Below are 17,293 nucleotides of genomic sequence, written 5' to 3' on the forward strand. Positions count from 1 at the left end.
CAGTGCACTCACACCAAAGCTGAGACTGGGCTGTGTTGCTCTGCTCCGAGGGATGGAAGCACTTTAAGGGAAGTGGTTGAAGCACCCAAACACCATCAGGTTTATCGGAGAGTTATAAAGAAGTAGATTACAAACAACAAATTCTGAAAACTCCAATGGGCAAAAATACATCTGAAAAATCACCGTCAATGTCTTCGATAGAGAATTCACCTTTCCTATCAAGCTCAGCAGCATGGATGCCATCCACAGCCTAGCCGGCCAATTTTGTTTCATTTTTATTGCCAGACAAATGCAGGACCCAAAGCCATTTTATTTTTGCAGTGATTAAAGGATTTGATTAAGAGCCATCAAAGTGCCAGCCCTGCTTGTCCTCTCCTCTGATTGCTGAGCGGATCTCTTTGCTTCCTGCACGTTTAACAGCACCAAGTGAGTGTGTCTGCCTAGAGGGTGGTGAGAGAAATCTCTTGGTTGCCATCTCTGTCGCTCCAGATTAGACCTGAAGGCCAAAACAAGAGCTCCTGCTGCACTTCAGCCCTTTAAGAAAATGGTACTTTGTAATGCAAAATTCCTCTCCTTCCACTTTTAGGAAGTCTCTGGGGGTATAACGCCAGGGAGGAAGAGTGAAAAGTAACCAGAATGGTTCATTAGAGCATATTCTTTTATTAATAAAGATCAGAAGAATAGCTGGAGGGACAGCAGGTGAATGGATGACATTGAACCACATATTGTCAAAAGCCATTCAAAAGAGCTGAGTTGTTCAGCAATCCAGCAGTAGCTGCCTGCCTTGTTCTGCCAGGGTAAAGAAGCCCAGAGACGTGGCTATGGATCTCCAAAGAGTTTTGGAGGGGACCTGAAGAGGCCTCAGTGCCAGCACAGGGGGCCAAATGCACCTCACTTGCAAGTCTTCCAACAGTAACCAGGAGCCAGAGCTGCTGGTCAGAGCCTCCTCACGCTACTTAGAGACCACAGGAAGACTTTCCCCACTCTGCAGACTTTGTGACCTGCTGTTTTCCAATTCAGAGCCCGTGTTGGACAGCAGGAAGCAGAATGTTAACCAGAGCAGTTCAAGAGCCAGACAGCCCCAGCTTACAGGATGTGTGGGTGTGATGCATGGACCTCCTTTTCCTCCTGGCTTACTGAATTTATTCTGTTACAGTCCCCCTGGACTGATAAAGGGGAACAATCTCACAACTACTCAGATTTTGAAAAGACTTCAGATTTACAGAGATTCCTTTTTGTGAAGATCCTCCACTTCTCTATTAGGCAAAATTGATGAAATCAAACTCCCTTCTCATCCTTAAGGTGACTTCCAAGAGCTCCTCTTCAGAGAGGAAACGAGCTTTCCCCTTCTTGCTGTCCACAGGGCAAGGGAGATGCAGCAGTAGCTTCCTGTCAAGGAGGACACAGTGAGTTTTAATGGCCCAAACCACGTGAGCCATTGAGGTAGCACTGAAAGCCATCCTAGTGATTCAAGAATCAGAATATCAAGCAAAGTCCATTCTGTGTAACCTTCCCATGACAAGTTGCACAGTTCTGCAATACCTGGTACACAACTATATAGGCCCTGGAGCATTTCCAACAGTTCCATTCTTTTGGCTGTGGCTACAACAGCTTCCAGCGATGGGCTGTGAGTTCTCTGCACTGTTCTTGCTTCTACACAGTGCAGAGGAAGGAGAAGCTGCACTGATAATGCTCTCCTGGTGGTAAACACCTGAAAAATGCCTGAAGTGTCTGGGGGAGCTTGTATTCTATAGCAAGAAGAAACAAGTGGCACAGCTGGGTTAGAGATTCTGGCCAGTTTCACAGAAGATACACCTACCTACCCTAAAAGACAACACTGTTGTCTGGATATGGGGGTTCCATACCTTTTCAACTGTGTTGTAGGAGCCACAGCCAAGGCACAGTCAAAACACACTTAACCTCACCTACAGAAGTTAACCAGCTGGTAGCATATGGAAAAGATCAGTTGGGCTTAGAGTCAGCCCCAGGACTATGCAGTGGAAAACAATTCCTTTGGGCCCTCCCATACATCTGTGAGAACACAGTGTTTCCTTGTACGCAGAACTTGAAATCTTATTTGTTTCTTTCATCCTGAGCAGATTTGCACTTACATCTGCAGAACAGCACTGGCTCAGGCTGTACCCAAGCAACCACCAGATTTACAGCAAACGTTTTATTTGCAAGGCTTGTGTCTTGAGACAGCTGGATACTAAGATAATGGCAGATCTGAGTCACCAAGAAGACAAAATTGCAGAAGGAAACAGAAGTGAAGGATTTGCTACACCTGCAGCACTGCACTAAGCTACCTCTTGCACTAACTTCAAGTCACAATCTGGACAGTTACTGTTCTTGGCTTTCCTGTTTCAGAGCACTCCCAAACATTCTTTCAGCACTGTTTGCATCTTTAGATTAAATTTCTGCAGACTCTTTCTGCCTGTGAGAAAGGTGACTGTTCTGCAGTCAGTCCTCTCGGGACAGAACTGATTTTGGCTTTAATTCACAGCGTGCATCTTCAACTGACTGATGCTAACAGAAGGCTATTGACACATGAATCTTCCCACGCCCCACTCAGTGCAGGAAGTCGGTCTGGGGCAGAGGGTTAAGCTTTCCTATGGAAGCACTGTGCTGCCTGACTTACTTTTGGGGAGTTCGGAGGTCAAGCACCTTGTCCTGGATATCTAACGTGATGTCTGAGAACTTTGTCTCTGGCAGCTTGATTTTAATCTGAAACGATGGGCAGAGTTAAAGCTGTGATTGCATACGTAGATCTGTAAAAGACAGCTCCAAAAAAATCACCCAGCAATCGTACCAAGAGAGCAGGGAGGTCATTGATCAGATCAGAACAGGGCTGGATCTGTTAGGCTGGTAATACCTTGGTATCCTGCTAACTCACATGCTTTGTAACAAATGATGAAAATCATCTCCTTCCCAGACTCTCCCCATCCCAAAACTGTGTCCAAGGTGAAACCTTGTTTTAGAGCTGCTTTCATCTCGCTCTGTGACACACACTGCACAGCTTCTCTCCAGCTTCTTCTTAGAATCATAGAATCACCAAGGTTGGAAAAGACCTTCAAGATCATCCAGTCCAACCGTTCACCTATTCCCAATAGCTCCCACTAAAGGGAGGAGATTCTTGAGGAGATGTACAGGGGTTCCTCACGTTAGTAAGAGCAGATCAAGCTACAAACACTTGGATAATTACAAGTTAAAATCCCCCAGGAGCCTGAAGGCAGCCATGCCTTGGTGCTTATGTTCAGTCTCAAGAAGAGGGCAAGATTGTGCAGAAAAAGGGCACGGAGAAGGGATGGCAAACACAGGCTCAGCTCACCACCATATCTTCACAGCAGGCTGTGGAAGGGTCTTTCCTGCTCATCCCAAAGAAGACATCCTCTGTTCCCACCTGCTGTTTGAAGGAAATCTCATACCTGAAAAAGAAGAGCAGTTGGCTAGCAGCAGATAGGCCAGGAGGCTGAAGGAAATTGTCTCCCTCAAAGCACCATCAATCTCTGTACGAATGCTGACGTCCTTACCACGTTCTCTCCCATTTCCCAGTCTTCCTTCAAGTCTTCAAGCCAACTGCACTGGATTTCTGTCCAGAGCCATGACACTTTGAACAAGGTGAGCATTCACCTTCCTGGGAAATCACCGTGCTGCCTCTACTTCACTAAGCAGCACTGCAGGATCATCGAGCAGCAGAGGCATTCTGAGTGAACGTGGACCTCAGCAAGAGGCCAAGCACCAACTCTTGGGAAAAGGCCTGGAAAAGGGTGCTGTTAATTACATGTTCTGTCACCCAGCCTATCTTGCAGCCTAGAAGTGCCTCTGTTATCTTGCCTAGTTTTAATTGTTTTGCATTTGGCCGACGTTAGTGTTATTCCCCTCCGAATCCATTTGTTTAATTCAGAACCCTACAAGATCCAGAATCACACGTTCCTTTGCTCTCGATACTTAATGAATGAGGGAATACAAACTGAAAGATTGCATTTAGAACATATTACTCTTGCTAAATTGAGCAAAATAAATGGAGCCTCTTCTCAAAGCTGTTGGAAAAAAAAGTGTATGGAAAGTATTTTTCACATCTCCAGTGCTCGTGTGCGTATGTAATAATTCCTAAGTCAATGAGAAATCTGTCTAGCAGCTCTGGATGCACCTCTAACCATCTGTTTTCCTTTTGGGCCTTTTCCTACGATTTAATTTGATGAACTATTACAAAGATTTACACTCTCGTCTCATCTGTGCAACACAGGACGTAATTGCTGGAGGCTGGAGAAGGGCTGCATCACAGCCCTTTCAGCAGGGAGGGAAGGGTCAAAAATAGAGTGCAATAAAGCTCCTGTTGTGCCCACAATGCAAAGGAAGAGCATTCCATAGCTCACCAGTGATAGATTCAGGAACAACTGCACTGCAGTGTGGGTGCAGCTTCATGGACTTCAGCCCATCTGTTCCAGCACGCAGCTCCAGGGCAGTGCATGGCATCACAGCGATGCTCAGCTCAAACCCTGCTCTGCAAACTGCTCGGCCCTGAAGGCTTTCTGACCTCTACAAACTACCACACAACATGCTTGCCTACTTCTAAAATGTACTTCTACAGCGAAGGGAGACGACTGTTTAAGGCTGTCCCTTTTAAGGCTGTCCCTCGGGAAGCTACGATTGAATAAAAAGATTTAGAACTGCCAGCATAAAGCCTTCCTTCCTATGGTGGCAGTTGTCTCTGAAGAGTTTAATTCTTGGAAACAAACAGAAGTTGGAGTGCTTTGTGAATCTGAGTGTGAAAAGTGAATGCACGTCAGCTGCAGCAGGAAGAACCAGGTACTTCACACCAGCGTGGCAAGTTTCAGAGCATTTTGCTGGCCTGCTTCCCCTCCTCATCTCATTTTGTACAAGCATCTGACACTGCAAAGTGTCTTGTGACAAGAAAAATCAACTCCACCTTTCTGTTATGAGATCAGAAGGTTTCCAAGCTACAGTCCCTCCTCGCTAGCTGCTTTACCTGCAGTGCTGCTGTCCTCCCATCAGCTTTTCTTGACGTGCTCTCCAGATCGCTGTGTTTCGCTCACATGGAAGCTGTGCAGCCCAGCTCTGCATTCCAACCACGTCCAACCCCAGCACACCATCTCACATCACTTACTCTGGCTGTTCTCTAGGATCCCAGGCGTCGTCAAATTCGGATCCTTCTGGGACCTCTTCTGAGCTCCAAATAGTTTTGCTGTGTTCAGATTTCACTTGTAAGGTATCTGTAAGCAACAAGAAAAATCCCTGTTTCTTTCCCTTGGTTTGCTGAAAACTGTCAGATTTCTAGGCTCCAGGAAAAAAAACCTTTTCATCAAAATAAATTGTAGCTAATGATCTCATTCCCTTCAATATCATAAAGGATCAGAATTTGAAGAGGGAGGACATTTTCTATTCCTTTCCCTTAAATCTCCTTTACCCAACCTCTACGCCAAGGAAATTGTCCTTTCAGGCATAAAATATCCAGCGCTTCAAAATGATTAAAGTGGAGAATGATGAAATATTAATCTTCCCCCATGTCTCTGACATGAGATTTTAAGTGAGCAGAGTCCCCTACACAAGGATCTCTCCCTGGCATACAAAGCCACCAGTGATTGAGCACAGCCCTGACGAGGTACTGGTGACTGCAAAGTCCATAGCAGAACACAGGCTGTCCCAAACCTACAGTGAAGGTGGTCACACTGACCAGTGCTTGCAGACAAAGAGCAAGGTGCAGTAAGAAGAAAACAGGACGAATGCTCTCAGTCTGTTGAAGGTAGCCCTGAGCTGAGCTCATTCCTCACGCCACGTGCTGTGGGGACAATGGCACACACCTCCCAACCCCTCATCCTTCATCCAGACTCAGCTTTGTGCAGCTCACCCCATGAAGATCCCTCCAGCTGCCCCCTTAGAAGCCTGCCCCTCCTGCGTGCTCTAGGCAGTAACAATTCCCTGTGAGTATCCTTATGGAGCTTTTTGCTGCCCACTTGTGACTCCTGCCAGCCCACCTTCTGTGCTCTGTTTATCATCACCGCTGGAGGTGCTGCCCTCCAGAGTTACCTCTTCTGCAGTCGAGTTTCCAGGAGAAGAAGAATTTTAGTGTAACTGTAACAACGTCATGGCCTTCCACCTCAAAGGTCCACTCACTTATTGAAGGAAGCCATCTGTGATAACTCGCAACAGCTGTTGCAGTCTGTTAACACACAACTGAATGCCAAGATACACAAACACTCCTTACCAGTGCTCTCTTTCTTTACTGGTCCGATGCTCCCAGGAGTCACGGCACTGACAGAACAGCACGGCTGCAAAAACCCACGTGGGACTGCAATTAATTATCACAGAGCACAGCTCGGTAACAATCACACCAGTAATTACAACATGTCATCAGAAGTCGCTGCTGGAGCCAAAATTTCCCCCACCATTTCATGGCTGAAGCAGGGAATCTCTCTCCATCTCACTGAGCACAGCACCCTGATGCACGGGCTGCAGGCAGGGCTCCCAGAAGCAGTGCTGCAGCCAGCAGTGCTTCTCAAAGATTCGTTTCCATGGCATTTTGAGACAATTGTTGTGCTTTGCCTGCCCTGAAAATACTGCAAGAAGCCAAGGGTGCTACGTGCAAATTCCTTTTAACAGGAGAGATCACATGAGGCAACAGCGCTTTCCTCTAATCATGAATCAATTTAGTGCTAATAGGCCGATGTGAGGCATTTCCATCTATGTGTGAAGATCCCTCGGTTTGATAGAAGTGCCTCATCTGCAGAGAACATTAAATTAAATCCAAACAAAGATTTCAAATTGCCCAGCTTGACTCAGGCTTAATTGACAGAACTTGTAGCAATTTTCCCTTTCTGCCTCTGAAGTGCCATTCATTTTATTATTAAGATGTAAACAAATTCTTTTTAAAGTCGGGATGTTTACTGCAAAGATGTACAGCAATGACTCCAGCTTCAGAAAGCCAGCATTTAAGAGCTGAAGGGCAGCTGGAGCGTGAAGCACCACATTTGCCAGCTACAGAAAGGAACTTCTAGGAGACACCTTTTCCCCAGAGGCAGCAATGGCCACTGCCTGCACGCAGCTGCCAGGCCAGCCAGCTGGCTCTGCTCTGAGAGCTGATGAGGAGCTCAGATCCTCACCCTTTTTGTTATCTGTGTCATAATGCAACTTGTTCAAAATTCTAAGAGACTCATCAATGTTTTGAGCAATCTCTGTGGCCTTGGCCATCATCTCTGTGGCCCTTCCTGAGCAGAGCAGGGCAGATTGTTTCTCCCTAGCACCCATGTGTGCCTACTGCACAGCTCCGTGTTGCAGGAGCAAGAGAAGTTCATCTGTGATTTGCTTCAAGTCCTGAGATGAATCGATATAAAAGAACGTGGAGATATTTCTCTCAATAATCATTCAGTTCATTTTAGAATGATTACTCACCCTTCCCCGTTCTACAGTCCCCAGAATACCTATTGTACTTCTGTGATCAATTGTGCTTCTTTAATGCCTGGTACAGGATTAACACATTCCACTGCTGCTGGGTGTTCCAGTCTTTACTCAGAAGCTGCATACTGCTGTAATTGCCCCCACCTCTAAAAGACTTCAGGGAAAAGCAGGAGGAAATCTAAGCACTCAGGGCTCTCTCAGCCACATCTCATTTCCTTTAGGCTAAAAAAATAAACAGCCCTCCCATTCTGTTTACAAGGGTGGATGGTGATAGGACAAGGGAGAATGGTTTTAAACTCAGACAGGGGACGTTCAGGTTGGATATTAGGAGGAAGTTTTTCACACACAGGGTGGTGAGGCACTGGAACAGGTTGCCCAAGGAGGCTGTGGATGCCCCATCCCTGCAGGCATTCAAGGCCAGGCTGGATGTGGCTCTGGGCAGCCTGGGCTGCTGGTTGGTGGCCTGCACGCAGCAGGGGGTTGGGACTGGATGAGCACTGTGCTCCTTTTCAAGCCTGGCCACTCTATGATACAATATGATATGTTCTTGTGGCATCCAAAAATATCTCCTAATTGTCTCAGCCACTCCAAAACCTTCCAAGGTTTTATTTCCCTCTTTATCTGCGCTGGGAAAAGTGAGGTTTGCATCTCCTTAGTAAATAATGTTGGGCACTGTGAAGAAGTCACACAAAAGACTCACACCAACGTCATCGTCATCCTCATCCTCGCGTGCATCACTGAGCAGCTTGGCAAGAGACTGCAAAGAGCAGACTGCAGGAACATCCACCTCCATCCTCACTCCTCCCCTACAGGGGAAAACCAGCACCACCTCAGGAACAACAAAGCCTTTGCACCGCGCCGCCCTTCTCCGAGCACCGTGCGATAAGCACCAAATTCGATCAAAACCGTACGTACCTCGCCTCTCCCTTGCGGGCTGGGTCTCGGGAGACAGCGCCTCACGCCACCCAGAGCAGCACAGGACCGTAAGGCCCGACGCCGCCACCTCCAGCGTCCGTCGTTGCTGAGGTAACGGCGCCCCGCTCCTTTTCCCGCCTCCTTTAGCCCTCTCAGCCAATCCAACAGAGCTCAGCAACGAGTGGCGGCAAGATCAACCAATCGTTGATGAAGGCGGGAACGAGCGGCCGGCTGTTGGTCAGTTGGGGAGCGCGAGAGCGGGCGTGGGCGTTGGGCGCATGCGTCAAGTGCGTCATCGGCGCGCGCCGTCTGCAACGTCATCGGTGTGCGCGGCTGTTGGTGGCCGCGGAGAGCTGGGAGCGTGGGTCCGCTCGGGTCTCCGGGGCCGCGTGCGCCGTTCCGGGCGGGACTCGGTCCGCTCTCGCTCCTCTTCTCGCCCGTCTCTGCACCATGAGCCAGTTCAACTTCGGCTCGACCCCGGCGGGCGGCGGCTTCTCCTTCAGCACGCCGAAAACGACCGCCAGCACCACCGCGGCCACCGGCTTCTCTTTCACGCCCGCCCCCTCCTCGGGATTCACGTTCGGCAGCGCTGCACCGACGCCCGCCAGCAGCCAGCCCGTCACGCCCTTCTCCTTCAGCACACCGGCCAGCAGCGCGCTGCCCCCCACCTTCAGCTTCGGGACGCCCGCGACAGCCGCCACCGCCACCCCGGCTGCCAGCGTGTTCCCGTTAGGGTGAGAGCCGCCGGTCGGGCTGTGGGGAGCGGGGCGGGCCGCTGTGGGGAGCTCGCCGGACTTCTGGTGCCGGTGCTCCGGGATCGGCGTGTGCCTGTGTGCCTTTAACGAGGCCTTGGGGCTGTGCTGGTTCTTAGAGTGGGGTTCATACAATTGTATGTTTTGAGTTGGAAGGGACCCGCAAGGATGGGGGAGGCCGATCCTGGCACACAGCACCATCCTGAGATCAGACCTCGTGTCTGAGAGTGTTGTCCCAGCACTCATAGAGTCACAGAGTGGTTTGGGTTGGAAACCCAAAGGATGATGAATCTCCAAGCCCCCTGCTGCATGCAGGGCCACCAACCTCAACATTTCACAGCAGCCCAGGCTGCCCAGGGCCCCATCCGACCTGGCCTTGAACACCTCCAGGGATGGATGGGGCATCCATAGTCTCTCTGTGCAGCTGTTCCAGCACCTCACTGCTGTCGTAGTACAGAACTTCCCCCTGACATACAATCTAAATCTTCCCACTTTCAACTTAAAGCCATTTCCCCTTATCCTGCACTGCCTGCTCCTTGAGGACCAGCAGCAATGCCCACAGCCCTCTGGTGAAGAACTTTTTCCTGAGGTCTATAACAACTTACTACCTAAGCATACAATTCCATCACACTGTCACAACACCTGTTGACGCATCCTTCATTGTGCTGAATCAACTTGAACCTCAAGCAGACTCCATGCATTAAGGGAAAAGCTGTGTACAAAGTCATAATATAGCAGCCTCAGTGACATCAGTCTCTGGTCTGTGTGAGAGCAGCGGGGAGGGAACTGAAGTTGGTGGTGAGTGGTAAAAGGTGACTGAGAGAACAGCCTCAGGTGGAGGAAGTGAAATGGGTGCCCAGGGGCTGAGAAGTAATGGCTTTGTTGATACTACAGCAGGTGTCTTATAGTGCGTTGGTGCATGGAGGTAATTAAGGGAGTGTCAAGGTAAGAGTTACAGATGGCAGGACTTGTAATGCAGTCTTTGTCAGAACAGGAACGCAGTTCTGGCCAAGCGTCCATTGTTCTGAAAGGTTTTCTGCTGTTTTATCAGTATGTGGTCAGTTAGAATGCCAAGTCAGTGTTTCACTGGATGCATGACCTGAACAGCCTGGCTCACTGCTCTTCCTTTTTTTCCCTTTTATAGGGGAAATGCACCGAAACTCAACTTTGGAGGCACGAGCACAACTCAAACTACTGGAATCACAGGAGGATTTGGGTTTGGTACCTCTGCACCCAGCAGCGCGCCCTCAAGTCAAGCAGCAGCCCCTTCTGGCTTCATGTTTGCATCTGCCACCACCACCACCAGCAGCACCACTGCAGCTCAGCCTGGCACAACCGGAGGGTTCACATTTTCCAGTGGCACCACGACTCAGGCAGGAACAACCGGCTTCAGCATCGGTACCACAAGCACCGCAGCTCCGCAGGCAGCGCCCACAGGGCTGACCTTTGGAGCAGCACCAGCTGCTGCTGCTGCCACCACCGCTGCCAGCTTAGGGAGCACGGCCCAGCCTGCAGCAGCTCCCTTCAGCCTCGGGGGTCAGTCCTCTGGTGAGTGAGTGCCTGAGCTCGGGGTGGGAGCTGTCACCAGGAGTGCTGCTGGGGGTGGTGTGCACAGCCTGACATCTGGCATTAAATCAAGCTATGGCTGTGATGAGTATTTCTTATGCACAGGAGGAAGGTCTGGCTCACGGGTGAGAATGATGTTCATCAGTGTTGAATCAGTTGTTAAAGCCTTTGAAGTATTGAGCTCGCTGTTCCTAGTTCTGTTCCTGGATAATGCAGAGCCTTTGTTACATTAAATATTAATGTTTTGCTTATGCTCTTCTACTAACTTGAATATTGCCATCAGGTTCTCTGCAGTGAAAGGTTCATCTTTTTTACTTCTGCTGCTCTTATCTCAGGTCTGAACTTCGGATCCTTGGTTTCAACAGCAGCCACTGGTGCACCCACAGCAACACTGACTGCGAGCACCAGCCAGGGACCCACGCTGTCCTTTGGAAGCAAACTGGGAGGTAGGGGGGAAAAAATGGTAGGAAATAATTACACAGGGCTTGGTGAGTCTTTTGTCCTCCCTGTAGTTTTTTTAAACCAGAATCTGAAGCGTGTGAAAGCCTGATGGGCTCTGCATGCACATCATCTACGCTCCTTCTGTTTGCAGTAACAACTACAGCATCTACAACGACAGCTGCCAGCACAGCTCCCCTGCTTGGTTCCACAGGCCCTGTGCTGTTTGCATCTATAGCGAGTTCTTCAGCACCAGCCTCATCCACCAGCACAGGGCTCTCACGTGAGTCACAGCACACAGATCTGCACAGGAGAGAATAAACAAGCAGCACGATTGGTGCTGCCTGCCAGCAGCAGGTGCTGTGGTAATAGGGATGGCTGGAAGGGCAGCTGCTCTGTTTGCCACCTTCCTGAAGACTTCTGTAGCTGCTCACGAGGAGCTTCAGGAGTTGTTTTTCAGTGGGGAGCTGTGTTTAATGGGATGTACAAACTGTAGAGTTGTGTTCTGATTGCAGTTGGTGCCCCTTCTACTGGTGCAGCTGGGCTTGGAACGTCTGGATTTGGATTAAAGCCTCCTGGAACAACAGCTGCAACAACCAGCACTGCCACCAGTAAGAACCAGATGCTGATGGAGATAAGGAAGCCTGTCTTCCTTCTAGTGACTGTGTAAAGGGCCACACAAGTGTAGCAGCACAGCAGTGTCATAATTATGTCATTCTCTTCTTTCATCTCCCTGCATTCACAGTTATTTATGACTTCTGAGTTTATCTGCAGCAAAGAGCCTTTGGGTGAAAGCCTGCAGGGCTTTGAAGTCCTGGCCTGGAGTGAGCAAAGTAAAGAGATGAGCTGCTCTGTCTCTGGCCTGTTTGTGTAGATAGAGGATTGCTGGAGAGCTTGGGGAGAGACTTATGGGGGGTAGGAGGAAAAGGAAAGGCCAGGGATTGTGGGGGTGGTTGGTGAGAGAGAATCTGCATTTTGATTCCACCCCATTAAGCTGTTTCTTCCATATTACAAGTGATGAGTTTCACAGACTTTTCCCAGTCTGGGTGCTCAGTGCTGTACTGAAGTGGCAAACCCTTGTGTGGAAATCTACGGTGGAATTTGCTGCTGCAGCCTTCACGTTCAGGATGCAGCATCCTTTTCTGGATGCAGTGAGCTGTCAGTGTAACTGAGCTGTCAGGGTGTTCCTAAAGCTTGTTTCTGGAGGCACTGGAGGATTTAGAGCAGCGATGAAAGTGCCGTATGTCTGAGTGATGGCACTGCCTGACAGGTGCTCCTTACTTTGTGGGGATCTCCTCTACAAAATACCCTGCAGCAGCCGTGTTGTGGTGCAGCACCTGGAGGTGCTGTTAGATGTCTTAGCTCTAACAGCAAAGCACAAGGAGCTGGAGAGGGGTAAGGGCCATGTGAAGTGCAGGCTGCCAGTTCCTTGTTTTACTAGAGCTACTAATCAAGTATTTCCAGTCTGTTTCTGTTAATTGTGCCAAGGAGTGCTCTGTGCCCTTCCCAACACACGGGATTTGCTCTCTGTTGAAGGGATGTGGCTGAGCTGTACGTTGAACGTGTCCTCAATGTGTTACACAGCAGGTGTCCTCTTCTGCTGTTGGATCTGAACTTCTTCTTTCAGGCACTTCTGCTTCTGGCTTTGCTTTGAACCTTAAGCCATTAACTACAACCGGTACAATGGGAGCTGTGACTTCTACAGCTGCTATAACCACAGCAGCAACCAGGCGAGTGTCTGTTACAGCTGTCTGGGGCAGGAGGCAGCGTTACTGCTGCTAACTGGGGGGGGAAGGGGACGCAGGGTTGTGAGGGTTGTGCTTGGGTTGGTGACTGTGTCCTGTGCTGTCCCACGTTTCCTCTCAGTGCACCTCCTGTGATGACGTACGCCCAGCTGGAGAGTCTGATAAACAAGTGGAGCCTGGAGCTGGAGGATCAGGAGAAGCATTTCCTCCATCAGGCTACACAAGTGAATGCCTGGGATCGGACACTGATAGAGAATGGAGAGAAGGTCGGGTGGCAGGCAGCCTGGTTCTGCTTGCTAAGTTTGTTAGAGATTTGGAGAGCAGATAGAATCCAGATATAGCTCATTTCTTTTGAATTTTCCTGGTAAAATTGTCTTCTATTTCCAGATTACTTCACTGCACAGAGAAGTAGAGAAAGTGAAGCTTGATCAGAAGAGGTGAGAAACTGTGAACACTTGAGATGACATTTCTTATCGTTTGTTCTTATTCTCCATCGTCTTGCATGGAAATTCTTGGACATCAGCCTGATCTAAATGGTGTCGAGTCGTTCACGGTGTCCTTTTCAGACTGGATCAGGAGCTGGACTTCATTTTGTCCCAGCAAAAGGAGCTTGAAGACTTGCTGACCCCTCTGGAGGAATCAGTGAAGGAGCAGAGTGGGACCATTTACTTGCAGCACGCGGATGAAGAACGGGAGAGGACGTAAGAGATCAGTTTTGAACGTGTGATAGGCAGGGCAGTGTGGTGATGATCAGTCAGAAGTGGGGATACAGGATAATAGTTAGCTGTCAGAGACTTTCCACTAATATGTCATCCTGTCTTATGTCATATTTTGTGTGCTAGAAATAAGGGAATTGCAATTGGAAGCTCTTAAATCAGGGTGTTTGGGTGGCATTGGTCTCACCAGCTGTCTAGGAAGGTGTTGTTATTTAGGCATCATCCCTCAAAAAATGTAATTAGTGGTAGAAGTGATGGGAGCAGAATGCATCACGTGCAGCTCGAGCATCCTTGCAAGTGCTGAATTTTAGTGGGGGTAATGAAAGAATTCTCTGGTTCAAGAGGTGCAAATGGTACAGAATCTGGACCAGCTGCTGGTAAAACCTTCCAGAAGAAACTTGAGCAGTGTTATTTATCTGTCTCCAAGTGTCCGACAGAGTGGAAGGCTGAGGAGCTGCCTCCTCTGTGCCCTGGTTGGAAGGCACGGATGCTAATTCTGATTGCAGCCCTGTGCTTGGGAGCAGGCTGTGTGCAGCTGGCTCTGAACGCTGGCTCACATCCTCCTCCCTTGCACCTCGCAGCTACAAGTTGGCTGAGAACATCGACGCTCAGCTGAAGCGAATGGCACAAGATCTCAAGGACATCATTGAGCACCTGAACACCTCGGGACGCCCCGCGGACACCAGCGACCCGGTAAATGCAAACTGCTTCTGTGCTTTGGCATAGAGACCCAGGCTGTAAAACAGTGCTGACGCTTCATCTGTCTGCTGGTGGGTGCTCTGCTTTTAGCCTCCACCCAGGAAAAGCGTTCTGTTTTATCGTTCGTTGATTCTCTGGTAATGCAATGCAAGCCAACCCGGCCGTGTGGTTACTGTGAGATGAGCCTCTTTGCTTCTGGTGCAATTCTTGAACAGCTGACTCGATTCAGAGCTGTTTCTGAACTTTGATCCTGCATTCTGTTGGAGCATGTTGTGCAAAAAGCACAGCTGTCGATACTTCTTCTATACTACCTTTGTATCCTTGTGAAAACAAGATCAAAATTAGGAGCTTTTTGATCCGTATTACTGATCTCAGTAATTGATCTCAGTGCTCCTTGTAGCTCCTCACTCTTTACTGAGAGGCTTTTTTCAGTGAAAATGGCACCTTGGTGTTCCAGACTGAGGGTTTTACTTTGTTGCTTTTTGCTTTTCTCACCTCGAGGCTCAGATCCACATTGTGGTGCATCTGAGGTCTGAGTCTGACTAAAACTGAGCTGCAGGCACACTCTGAATCGATCTGTTTCCTTGATGGCAAAGAGAAGCAAAGCAACGCAGCTGCTGCAAAGCAGAAATGCCGTGCTGGTAGAGCTGTGCGTGTGAGGAGTCTGCTTGCTTTGCATCCCAAAGGCAGAGTCCAGCACTGTGCCATGCTGCTTGTAGTTCTCATGTGCTCTAACAGTAACTCACACCCTCTCCTTCTGTTCAGCTTCAGCAGATCTGTAAGATTTTGAATGCACACATGGACTCATTGCAATGGATTGACCAGAACTCAGGTGAGAGTCATCTTGCAGCTCTTAAGGAACATAAACATAAGGCATGTAGCTGGTTAGAATTGAGCTCCTGAAGGTCGCTGAGGAATCTTCTCTTCTGGATTTTCCTGATGTGCACTGAAAGCCTCTGCTAAAGTGCCACAATGCGTGGAAACGTGGCATAACAGTCACTTGTAGTAATGCAGAGCAGAAGATTTAATGGCTGGTGAACATTTGGTACTGTAGTTACTGTTAATTAGTTTGGATTCGTTCAGCCAATTCACCATCTTGCACCTGGGGCTCAACACTGAGGACAGAAAGAAAGGAACTTTCCTGCTGGGGATTATTGTGCTCACGAGAGGGGTTGAGGAGTTGTGTGTGGTTTTGGTACTGACAGATGTTAGCAGCTGCAGGGGGCACTGCAGGATGAGGAGCACAGCTCTCACAGCACCAGGTGGCCTCACTGCAGCACTGTGCTGCTGCTCTCACCAGGCACTTCTGGGCTGGATGCAGCCACGCTGCTTCTGACTGAGACATAAAATAAGCAGTGTTGTTGGCTTGCTTAGGTCAGAACTAGATTAGCCTTCCTGCTAGAAGATCAATGCAAATGCTTGCATTCCAGGCGTGCCTTCCTTGTGAAGCCTGGTGTAGCTCCTAGAATGCTGACCCTACAGAACGTTAGAGGATATCAGACGGTTTCTTGATCAGCTTCATTTCCCATAAAGCGCCCTCAGGGGTGTCCTGCAGCAGCAGGGATAAGGATCTGTTCTAGGAATAGGTGTGCAAAGTGGTGCTTAACTGGTCTGACCTGTTTAAGCATTACGTGGAACTGGGGAACTTCAGATTAATGGTGCTTGCTCAGCTTTGCTTACGCTGACACGAACGGGCTTGCAGAACACACACGGATGTTTCATCCCTACGGTGGCCCCCCTGGCAGGAGAGCTGGGATAACGCCTTGCTCTGAGCTGCTTTCTCCTCTGAGAGAAGCAGGATTGGCTTTCTTTGTTACAGCGGAGTTCTGAGTGGAGCTGTAGGAGGCAGAGAAAGCAGACTGTCATTTGATGCCACTTTTGCACGGTGGGTTTTTGCAGAGTGACAAACTGAAATGTGTTGCTTAATATGTTACTGGAAGGTTCTGGGTTTGGCACGCTGCAAAATTAAAACTTCAACTGGAATATCTCCAAACCACAGAGTGACAGAATGCTGTAGCCCCGTTGAGTTACTTCTGATAAGCTTTCATGAAATTAAATTAAACACTGCTCTGCTTGGTGCCAAGAGTACATTGCTGTGCCTCCTGCATTTGGAGCTGAGAGTCAATCCGTGGCTTATTTGCAGATCACTGATTGGGAAATGTGTAACAAGTTATCTGTAATGTGACTGAAAGCGATCTGCGTCTCCTCATTGCACTTTTTACTACGCTTGCAGTTAGAAGCTTGTTGTTTGTGGCCGTTATCCTACAGGAAAATGCTTCCAACAGCTGGGCTCACCTGTGTGCTGCCTCGTTCCCAACTGCTGGAGTGGGAGGTGGGCAGGGAAACGCCTCCAGAAGTCAGGCTGCAGGGGCAGTGCAGGGAGGCTTCGCTCTGCTCTCTGCTGCCGTGCCCAGGAACTGCACTGAGTGCCTGCAGAGCTCTGCTGGGCTGCTGCCCGTCCCTGGGATGCACAGTGCCCCTGGGAGGCCACGGAGAGCCGGCAGCGCTCTGCCTTGAGGCTCCCTGTCTGTCTGAATGGCAGAATAGGGGAGGTGTTGGGTCGCAGGGCTGCGTTAGGGTGGCTGTGAGAGTGAGCGCTGTTCTCCATCCCACAGCCTTGCTGCAGAGGAAGGTGGAGGAGGTGACGAAGGTTTGTGAGAGCCGCCGCAAGGAGCAGGAGCGCAGCTTCCGCATCACCTTCGATTGAAGGACTCCAAGTTCAGAATGTCAGTTCCCCGTAGAGGGGAGGATGGTGGGGACCTGCGTGACATCTGCTTTTTCATTTTTCTTTCTTTAATTGCAATAAATTTCTTCTGTTTTAAATTCTGAAGTTACTCTTTGCCGTGTCTGAGGGTTCTCCTGCTGCAGATGCACAACTGCTGCCTTCACAGCTGGGCCTCCCAGCTCAGCACTTTGCTGTAAGCTGAATACTTGCAGTCACAGCTCCATGTGCTGTTATTTGGGTCCTTACATGAATGGGTAGACGAACAGCTGTTGGGAGGAGCCTGATAGCCTCGGCTTCCCACCATTACAATGTAGACTTTAA

The 17,293-nt window shown here is 49.3% G+C and overlaps 2 protein-coding genes across 2 annotated transcripts; one reads left to right on the forward strand and one right to left on the reverse strand.

Annotated features, from left to right (window-relative positions):
• Positions 1-640: 640 nt before the first annotated feature.
• DNAAF6 (dynein axonemal assembly factor 6) lies at positions 641-8,417 on the reverse strand. The gene is made up of 7 exons (XM_042886437.1): positions 8,332-8,417; positions 8,117-8,222; positions 6,227-6,290; positions 5,129-5,234; positions 3,329-3,425; positions 2,639-2,724; positions 641-1,389 (listed from the first exon to the last, which is right to left on the reverse strand). Exons 2-7 carry the CDS (start codon positions 8,207-8,209, stop codon positions 1,260-1,262), a joined length of 576 nt encoding a protein of 191 aa, XP_042742371.1. The 5' UTR covers positions 8,210-8,222; positions 8,332-8,417; the 3' UTR covers positions 641-1,259.
• A 247-nt stretch (positions 8,418-8,664) lies between these two features.
• LOC122188223 (nuclear pore glycoprotein p62-like) lies at positions 8,665-17,070 on the forward strand. The gene is made up of 12 exons (XM_042886351.1): positions 8,665-9,065; positions 10,228-10,631; positions 10,985-11,095; positions 11,242-11,370; positions 11,603-11,698; positions 12,715-12,817; positions 12,954-13,098; positions 13,220-13,269; positions 13,399-13,533; positions 14,130-14,241; positions 15,013-15,079; positions 16,863-17,070. Exons 1-12 carry the CDS (start codon positions 8,782-8,784, stop codon positions 16,952-16,954), a joined length of 1,728 nt encoding a protein of 575 aa, XP_042742285.1. The 5' UTR covers positions 8,665-8,781; the 3' UTR covers positions 16,955-17,070.
• Positions 17,071-17,293: the final 223 nt, after the last annotated feature.

The sequence above is a fragment of the Lagopus leucura genome, unplaced genomic scaffold, assembly GCF_019238085.1.
Source record: "Lagopus leucura isolate 7727_CA_CO unplaced genomic scaffold, USGS_WTPT01 Super-Scaffold_100057, whole genome shotgun sequence".
NCBI classification, from domain to species: domain Eukaryota; kingdom Metazoa; phylum Chordata; class Aves; order Galliformes; family Phasianidae; genus Lagopus; species Lagopus leucura.

Bases quoted from the DNA above. Each gene is read 5' to 3' on its own strand.
- DNAAF6 (XM_042886437.1), bottom strand. From the start codon at position 8,209: ATGGAGGTGGATGTTCCTGCAGTCTGCTCTTTGCAGTCTCTTGCCAAG. The intron at 5,235-6,226 runs GTAAGGAGTGTT...TGTTGCTTACAG, and splicing joins AGTAAAGAAAGAGAGCACTG to ATACCTTACAAGTGAAATCT. The intron at 1,390-2,638 runs GTAAGTCAGGCA...CCTCCTTGACAG, and splicing joins GACCTCCGAACTCCCCAAAA to GAAGCTACTGCTGCATCTCC.
- LOC122188223 (XM_042886351.1), top strand. From the start codon at position 8,782: ATGAGCCAGTTCAACTTCGGCTCGACCCCGGCGGGCGGCGGCTTCTCC. The intron at 14,242-15,012 runs GTAAATGCAAAC...CCTTCTGTTCAG, and splicing joins CCGCGGACACCAGCGACCCG to CTTCAGCAGATCTGTAAGAT. The intron at 15,080-16,862 runs GTGAGAGTCATC...TCCATCCCACAG, and splicing joins ATGGATTGACCAGAACTCAG to CCTTGCTGCAGAGGAAGGTG.